The sequence below is a fragment of the Physeter macrocephalus genome, chromosome 21 (genome assembly GCF_002837175.3).
Source record: "Physeter macrocephalus isolate SW-GA chromosome 21, ASM283717v5, whole genome shotgun sequence".
Classification (NCBI taxonomy): Eukaryota; Metazoa; Chordata; class Mammalia; order Artiodactyla; family Physeteridae; genus Physeter; species Physeter macrocephalus.
This window is the reverse complement of record NC_041234.1, coordinates 33605466-33614980: the sequence shown is the minus strand read 5'-3', so window position 1 is coordinate 33614980 and position 9515 is coordinate 33605466. Positions and strand designations below refer to the sequence as shown.

General features: G+C 43.0%; 1 protein-coding gene across 1 annotated transcript in view; it reads left to right on the top strand.

Moving 5' to 3' along the window:
• Positions 1-9515, top strand: part of SMC1A (structural maintenance of chromosomes 1A) — a 42240-nt gene that overhangs the window by 17228 nt on the left and 15497 nt on the right. Inside the window, exons 16-19 of the mRNA XM_007122790.4 lie at positions 1757-1898; positions 6316-6461; positions 6553-6706; positions 7782-7892. Coding sequence (XP_007122852.1) covers positions 1757-1898; positions 6316-6461; positions 6553-6706; positions 7782-7892 — 553 coding nt within the window. The remainder of the gene's footprint in view (positions 1-1756; positions 1899-6315; positions 6462-6552; positions 6707-7781; positions 7893-9515) is intronic.

Here is a 9515-nt window from a genome sequence, read left to right as displayed (position 1 = left end):
AACATCCCACATGCCGCGGACCGCCCCCGCCTGTGAGCCATGGCCGCTGAGCCTGCGCGTCCGGAGCCTGTGCTCCGCAACGGGAGAGGCCACAACAGTGAGAGGCCCGCGTACCGCAAACAAAACAAAACAAAACAACATTTTACGAGGGTGTGCATTTTTAAGGTTATATCCGTACGTATGTATGTGTGTGTATATATGTATGTATGTCACTTTGGTGTACATGCTCACTGTAGGGAAGATAATAGCAGTAGAAATCAGATTGAACCAAAGGAGACAAGTGAAAGGTCTTGTACAGACAGCGATCATAAGTGTTTTATGGACTATGGGGTATGATTACACCAAAAAGGGAGGAAGCCAACAAAGTGTAATAGAAACTAAGAACCTGCTCACAATCGTCAGGAAAGGTTTTACAGACCAAGGAGTCATGAACTGGAGACCTGTAGAGTGAGTAGGATTTAGCCAACCAGGCAGTAGACAGAAGAAGGGTTCCAAGCAGTGAGAACAGCATGCTCAGAGGTGTGAGAGAGCATACCTTGTTCTGCAAACTAAGTATTGAATGTCTGGAGCAGAAAAATGGGGTCAGGAGGAAGGCGGAGGTGTTGGAGAGGTCAGCAGGGGCCAGATCACAGAAGGCTTTGTGAGTCATGCTTAGGAGATTGAACTTAAAATTGCATAGCTCAAAATTATAGAGTTAATTACATTCCATTTGGATTATAGTGACTAATAGGTTTAAGCTGCTAGCATGACATCTGGCAGCATCTGTCACACCATACTGGGGGGGTGGAGGGACAGTTGGAAGTTAGAACTGCCTGTCCTGCTAGTATCTGCGTATGCTGGTTACATACTCTTGAGTTTCTATAGAGATGGGGAGGAGGGAACTAGCAGGAATCTATTTTTTCCATTTTTTTTTTTTTTTTTTTTTTAACTACCCAAGCTCTGCCCCTTTAGAGATTCTGGAATGTTGGGGCAGAGATGTATGCGGGGGTTTGGGGGTAGTTGGAAAGAGTCAAAGCCCATGAACTGAATATGAACTGAATACAGCCAGTATACCTGGAGATGGTGATGATAACTAAAATTTGTTGAGTACTTACTGTGTACCAGGCATGGTTCTAAGGACTTTATACATATTAACTCCCAATAACTCTGAGGTAAGTACTATTATTATTTCCATTTTTCAGGTGAGGAAACAGGCATAGAGAGTATGACTAACTTGTCTGAGATTCATACTAGTAAATGGCAGAGTTGGGATACCAGTCCCCTTATCCCACCACATTATATTGCAAGGATGCCATAGGAGAAGAAACCGAGGTTTTGGTGTTTACACCTGGGATCTAATCTCACTTTGCCAGCTCTGTGGCCTTGGGCAAGGTCTTTTACCTCTTGGCCCAGGTTTCCTCATTTGTAAAATTAGGATAATAATGCCTTCTTGTGGAGCTGTTCATTAGAGGATTAGAGGTAATTATGTAAATTACATAGAAGCTTAATAAATAGGAATTATCATAGCTGGTGGGTTCAGGTGGACCTTTTTGTGCCTCTTTCTAGGAACTTGGAATGGGGGCTTCAGTGTTTAAAGGAGGATTCATGGAGTTGGGCCCAGTCTCCTCTGCCTTGTGCCATATCTACAAAGATAGGCCAAGGAACTTAGTTCTGTAACTTCAGGGGATGGTTTTATGTGGATGAGCTGAGTGGTGACTCAAATTCAGCAGTAACTGAGTCCCTGTGCCTTAGGCCTATTTCTCCTTTCTCCCCACAGTTTGGAGTTCGAGAATCAGAAGACTCGCTTGGGCATCCAGTTGGATTTTGAAAAGAACCAACTGAAGGAGGACCAGGATAAAGTACACATGTGGGAGCAGACAGTGAAAAAAGATGAAAATGAGATAGAAAAGCTCAAGAAGGTAAGGAAGGAGACCATGAAAAACTAAACTAAAAGCTAAGAGGAAAAATTGGAAGAGATAATATCTGTAATTTATAAAGCCCTCTTCTAAAGAAGAAAAACACCAAGACCTAAATAGGGAGAAAAAATGAGTAAGTGGCACAAACAGTTCAAGAAGAGATTCAAATAACCTATAAACATGTATATATAATTTAGCCTTAGTAGAAATCAAAGGAATGCAAATTAAAACAATTATGTGTAATTTGTTTCCTATCACATCACCCAAGATTTTTTTTTTTAAAAAAAAGGATACTGGCCATGATGCACAAAACCAGCATTCTTCGGCCATATGGCACCATCCATTGAGAGTCTTGAGAATACATTTCTCCTCAGTAATACATGAGGAAATCCAAATTGCTGGCACATAGGTTGGTGTTTTTGTTTTTTGTTTTGTTATTTATTTATTTGGTTGTGCTGGGTCTTAGTTGCAGCAGGCGGGCTCCTGAGTTCTGGCGTGTGAACTCTTAGTTGCAGCACGCGTGTAGGATCTAGTTCCCTGACCAGGGATTGAACCCAGGCCCCCTGCATTGGGAGTGCGGAGTCTTATCCGCTGCTCCACCAGGGAGGTCCCCCAGGTTGTTTATTTTTAAATTTTTTAAAAATTATTATTATTTTTTTATATTTTGGCTGCTTTGGGTCTTCATTGCTGTGCATGGGCTTTCTCTAGTTGTGGCAAGCAGGGGCTACTCTTCGTCGCGGTGCGCGGGCTTCTCATTGTGGTGGCTTCTCTTGTTGCAGAGCACAGGCTCTAGGCGTGTGGGCTTCAGTAGTTGTGGCACACGGGCTCAGTAGTTGTGGCTTCTGGGCTCTAGAGCGCAGGCTCAGTAGTTGTGGCACATGGGCTTAGTTGCTCTGTGGCATGTGGGATCTTCCCGGACCAGGGCTTGAACCCGTGTGCCTTGCATTGGCAGGTGGAGTCTTAACCACTGCGCCACCAGGGAAGCCCTGCATATTATTTCTTATGAGCCATTTGAGAGAAAGTTGCAGATATGTCCCCTTCTGTGACTTTCAGATCAAAATGAAAACATTCTCCTTTAAAAAAAATCAGAACATAATAGGTAAGATGACAATCCCCTTTGACTGACCACTCTCAATCCCAGTCCCCTTACTCTTCCTGGGGCTAATCTCATGTAGGGTGTATTCTTCCAGACCTTATAGGCATTTACTTAAATACTTTTGCATTCATATATATGTACTCATGGAAAGTACACAGTATTGTTTTTGTGGGTGTTTTAGAAACATTGATGTTATTGCTCATGATAGTAGTCTTGGTGTAGAAAAGATGCTTAAATAACATTAAGTCAGAATATAGACTTTTAATTACAATCTAGTCTCAACTATGTAGACCTGTCCATAAGTAATGCTGAGGGGAAATAGGCTAAATGTTAATTGGTTCTCTCTGGCTGGTGGGATTACAAGTAATTTCTTTTTTTCCTCCTACTTCATACTTTTCCTGCACTTTGAACTTTTCTACAGCTGGCAACTTGTATATTGGGGTAAGGGGGAGGTCAACAAAATAATTTGGAAAAAGGTAATAGAACTCAGAGGGGTGATGGGGGTTTGTAAAAGCAGAGCTCATTGGAGACAGATTCCAGCAAACTGTCTGGTGGAAAGGGTGGGGACAATGGGAGAAGATCCCAAGGTGAGCTGGGGAAAGCCTTCACTTCTTGTCCTGTTCACCGTGCTGGGACCAGGAGGAACAAAGACACATGAAGATCATAGATGAGACCATGGCCCAGCTACAAGACCTGAAGAATCAGCACCTGGCCAGGAAGTCAGAGGTGAATGACAAGAACCACGAAATGGAGGAGATTCATAAGAAACTGGGGCACGCCAACAAGTGAGTGGGTTCAGGCCTGGGCTTGGAAGTACGTAGTATGGGCAGCTTGCTGGATTTGGGTCTCACCTATCTCTCTGGATCATTTTAGGGAAATGACCCATTTACAGAAGGAGGTAACAGCCATTGAGACCAAGATTGAACAGAAATGCAGTGACTGCCACAACCTGCTACAGGCCTGCAAGATGCAGGACATCAAGTTGTCACTGTCTAAGGGCACCATGGACGATATTAGTCAGGAAGGGGTGAGTATTATGGCTGGTGGTGGGTGTGGGCTGTGAACAACATAACCAGGGATGGGGGATGAAGGTGGCTAGGTAGGGCAGGTGAGAGAGAGAGAAAAGGATGGTGGGTGTGGGTGATGAGAGACAAAAGGAGGGATGCAGGGGAGATTAGGCAGGGTGAGGCTGTGAAGGCAGGTGAGGTGAAAGGTAATAGCATTGGTGTGAGAGGGCAGTTGTTGGGGGTAGGGCTGTAGAGGATTTTTCCCCCAAGAGGACATCTGGCAATGTCTGAAGTCCCCGTTTCTTTGTCACAACTGGGGTGGGGGTCACTACCAGCATCTAGTGGGTAAAGAATGCTGCTAAACCTCCTATAGTGCACAAGATGGTAAAACATGGCCCCAAAAGTCGATAGTGCCAAGATTTGGAAACTGTTTTAGAGATACATAGTGAAGTATTTGTGGTTGAAATGATATATCTAGGCTTTGCTTTAAAACAATTTGAGTATAGGAAGAGGTAATGGCAGAATATTAGCTATGAGTTGATAAATATTTTTTCTAGCTTCATTAAGATATAATTGACATATAACATTGTGTAAGTTTAAGGTGTACAATGTGATGTACAATGTGATTTCACATGTATATATTGTGAAATGTTTACCACAATAAGGATAGGTAACACATCCTTTACCTCACATAATTGCCATTTTACTGTTGTTGTTATGGTGAGAACATAAAAGCTCTACCCTCATAACAACTTTCAAGTATACAGTACAGTATTGCTAACTATAGTTACATTAAGTCCCCAAAACTTTTTCATCTTATAATGGAAAATTTGTACCCATTGACCAAAATCTCCCCATTTCCCTCAACCTTCAGCCCCTGGAAACCTCCCTGCTACTCTTTGTTTCTATAAATTCTATGATTTTAGATTCCACATATAAATGAGATCATACAGTTTCTGTGTTTCTCTAACTTATTTCACTTAGTGTAATGCCCCCAAAGTCCATCCACATTGTTGCAAATGGCAGAATTGTCTTCTTTTTAAGACTAAATATTATTCCATTATATATATACCACATTTTCTTTATCTATTCATCCAATGATGGACATGTTGTTTCCATGTCTTGGCTATTGTGAATAATGCTTCAATAAACATGGGAGTGCAGATATCTCTTCAAGATTGTGATTTCATTTCCATTGGATATATACCCAGAAGGGGAATTGCTGTATCATATGGTAGTCCTAATTTTAATTTTTTGAGGAAACTCCATATCGTTTCCTATAGTCATTGTACCAGTTTACATTCCCACCAACAATGCCCAAGGGTTCCTTTTACTCCACATCCTCCACAACACTTTTCTCTTGTCTTTTTGATAATCGCCAATTTAAAAGCAGTGAGATGATATCTAATTATGGTTTTGATTTGCATTTCCTTGATGATTAGTGATGTTGAGCATCTTTTTATGTACCTGTCATTTGTATGTCTTCTTTGGAAAAAATGTCTATTCAGTTTCCCCTGCCCATTAAAAAAATCCAATTATTTGGGGTTTTTTGGTTATTAAGTTGTATGCGTTTTTTAAATATTCTGGATATTAAACCCTTATCAGATAGATGGTTTGCAAATATTTTCTCACATTCCACAGATTACCTTTTCATTTTGCTGATTGTTTTTTTTGTTGTGCAGAGCCTTTTACATTGATGTAATCCCACTTGTTTCTTTTTGCTTTTGCTGCCTTTTCTGTTGTGTCATAACCAAAAAATCATTGCCAGGGTCAATGTTAAGGAGCTATTTCCTCATGTTTTCCTCTAGGAGTTTTACAGTTTCAGGTCTTATGTTTAAGTTTTTAATCCATTTCAAGTTTATTTTTGAGTAGTGTTAGATAAGGGTCCAATCTCATTCCTATGTATGTGAATATCAGGTTTTCCCAGCACTATTTATTAAAAAGAATAACAAATGCTGGAGAGGGTGTGGAGAAAAGGCAACCCTCTTACACTATTGGTGGGAATGTAAATTGGCGCAGCGACTATGAAAAACAGTATGGAGGTTCCTCAAAAAACTAAAATTGACTTGCCATATGATCCAAAAATCCCATTTATAGGCATATACCCAGACAAAGCTATAATTTGAAAAGGTACATGTACTATGTTCATAGCAGTACTATGAACTCAGAGGGGTGATGGGGGTTTGTAAAAGCAGAGCTCATTGGAGACAGATTCCAGCAAACTGTCTGGTGGAAAGGGTGGGGACAATGGGAGAAGATCCCAAGGTGAGCTGGGGAAAGCCTTCACTTCTTGTCCTGTTCACCGTGCTGGGACCAGGAGGAACAAAGACACATGAAGATCATAGATGAGACCATGGCCCAGCTACAAGACCTAAAGAATCAGCACCTGGCCAAGAAGTCAGAGGTGAATGACAAGAACCACGAGATGGAGGAGATTCGTAAGAAACTGGGGGGCGCCAACAAGTGAGTGGGTTCAGGCCTGGGCCTGGGGGAAGTACATAGTACGGGCAGCTTGCTGGATATGGGTCTCACCTATCTCCCTGGATCTTCTTAGGGAAATGACCCATTTACAGAAGGAGGTGACAGCCATTGAGACCAAGCTTGAACAGAAACGTAGTGACCGCCACAACCTGCTACAGGCCTGCAAGATGCAGGACATCAAGTTGCCACTGTCTAAGGGCACCATGGACGATATTAGTCAGGAAGAGGTGAGTATTAAGGCTGGTGGTGGGTGTGGGCTGTGAATAACATAACCAGGAATGGGGGATGAAGGTGGCTAGGGAGGGCAGGTGAGAGAGAGAGAGAGAGAGAGAGAGAGAGAGAGAGAAAAGGATGGTGGGTGCAGGTGGTGAGAGACAAAAGGAGGGATGCAGGGGAGATGAGGCAGGGTGAGAGGCTGTGAAGGCAGGTGAGGTGAAAGGTAATAGCCTTGGTGTGAGAGGGAAGTTGTTGGGGGTAGGGCTGCATGTCAGTAGGTGGTGAGGGAGGTAAGCCAGGAGAAGAGGAAGTCATTCATTAACCTTAGGGACTTGAGCTAAGATAGTTCCAGCAGGTGATGGATATTGGTAGGAGTGGGAATTGAGGGACATTAGCCAAGAGCAAAGGAAGACGGAATTGAGGGACCTGAGGGATGGTAACTTAGCTGCAGTGAGGGAGGTTGGCCAGGAGAGAGTTGGGTAAGGGACATCAGCAATGCAGAGGTGATGAAGCTTAGTTATGGGAAAGGGAGGGACACCAGCCAATAGAAGAGCCAAGGCATTTTATCCACTGGAAGTGAAGCTTGGTAGCAAGGGGGTGGGAATGTTAACTGAGAGGAGGTTTGCAGATATCTTGTCTTTGACCTGAACATGTATTTCAGTCCCACATGTCTTTCTCCCTCCTTTCTTCCCAAATAGCATTTCCTTTTAATTCAGCAAAATATTTTGAACACTGGCAGTGTGCCAGGCATCATGGTAGCATGTGATATAATTACTCTTAATCCTAAGCACAGCCCTGCCAGGCAGGCATCATCCGGTGTTACAGATGAGGGTTTGTGTGTTTAAATGAGGATTCAAGCAACAGCATGGCTTACCCAGGGTCACACGGTTAGTCGGCGGTAGAGCCCAATTTTGAACTCAGATCTTTCTGCTGTCAGAGCTGCTCTTCCTTTTGCCATAAGTACTTTCTAGCAAAGTGCTTCTCAAAGACATCGAAGGCTGCAAAGGAGCCCCTCAGCCCCCTCTAGAGGAGCAAGTGCTCTTATGGCCATTCGGCTCCATTTGACTCTCCCTCTTGCCATTGCAGGGTAGCTCCCAGGGGGAGGATTCAGTGAGTGGCTCCCAACGAACTTCCAATATCTATGCACGAGAGGCCCTCATCGAGATTGACTACGGCGACCTGTGTGAGGATCTGAAGGTGAGGCTCAGCCTCGGGGAGTGGGTACATCCTCCCAGCTGTCCAGAGAGAGGGTCAGCTGGCGGCCCTGTGGAGACAGACCATGTCTGGAAAGAAGGGCGACCTGGCAAGGCGGGGGGTGTGGAGTTGTGATCCATGGCTTCCCCCCATATGCGGACACAGACACAGGCACATCTTCCACCTCCACCCCCAGCTGCCCCCATCCCTGCCTGTTGCCAGTCTTCCCCTTCCACCTGTGTACACATCTCAGCCCAGATACACGGAGAACAGGCTCCTGTACAGTGAACAGATAGACCTCGGGGGTTCCTCAGGGCTCTGTCCCAGGCATCCTGTCCTTCTCATTTGGCATTGTCTCATCCTGGGTATCTCCTCTACTCCCCTGGCTTCAGCTGTCATTTCTATGCTAGGGCCCACAGGTACCTCATACCCCAGCCTTCCTCCCCAAATCGGCCTCTTCTCTTCAGTGCCAGCCCCAGGTTCAAACCAGAAATCTGAGCCTTGTCCTTAACTCTGTCTCTCACTTTGCACATTCAGTGAATTACCAAGCCCTGTCAATTTTACCTTCCAAATATCTACTGAATTCTACTTCTCTGTTTCCACTGTCTCTAGTTCAGGCTGCTTTCACCACTCACATGGACTACTGTAGGAGCCTTCTAAATAGTTTCTGATGCTTTTCAATCTTTCCTTATAGGCAGGCAGGGGGACTTGATTTTTTTTTATGGAAAATTTCAAACAGATACAGAAGTAGAGAGAATGATACGATGAACCCCAGGTACCCATCATCCAGCTTCAATAATCAGCAACATATGGTCAGTCCTGTTCTTTATACCCTTCCCCCTCCTGATTGGCACATTTTAAATCAAATTCTAGATATTCCATTCATAAATACCTCAGTATATATCTCTAGGACTCCTTTTTAAAAAAGATAACCATGATATTATACCAAAAAATTAGCACTAACTCTGTAATGTCACCTGATAATTCAATAAATGTTTAGATTTCCATGAATGTCCCATAAATATCTTTTTAAAAAATATTGTTTCTGTGTTTAAATCAGGATTCAAGTGAGGTCCATGTGTTAAAATTGGTCTCTTATGGTCTATAACATTTTTTTTATCCCTTTTTATTTTTTTCTTGCTATTTATGGAAGAAACTGGGTCATTGGTCTTGTACAATTTTCTATACTCTGAATTTGGCTGATTGTGTCCCATGATGTTTTTTAACATGTTCTTCCATCCTTGTGTTTCCTATAAACTGGTAGTTAAATCTGTGGTTTGATTGGATTCAGATTCATTTTTTATTTTTGGCAAGAATATATCATACGTGGTACCGTGTACTCATGAACTTCCTTTTGCATCGCATCAGTAGACACTGAATGTCAGTTCTCTCTATCTTTGTAATGATAAGATTGATGAATGCTCAACACTACCTGTGAAATATTCTTGCCAAAAACTCAAACAAGGATCTGATTAAGCTTTTATGTCCACCAATTATATGAAACACTGGTGCCAGAGGAACATGTTAAATAAAAGCACAGGGATGCAGTTAACTAAATCCAGACTGTGGAAAACTCCACAGGACAAAAGACCTGGTCTCTTCCATAAGTAAATGGGAAGAAAGAAA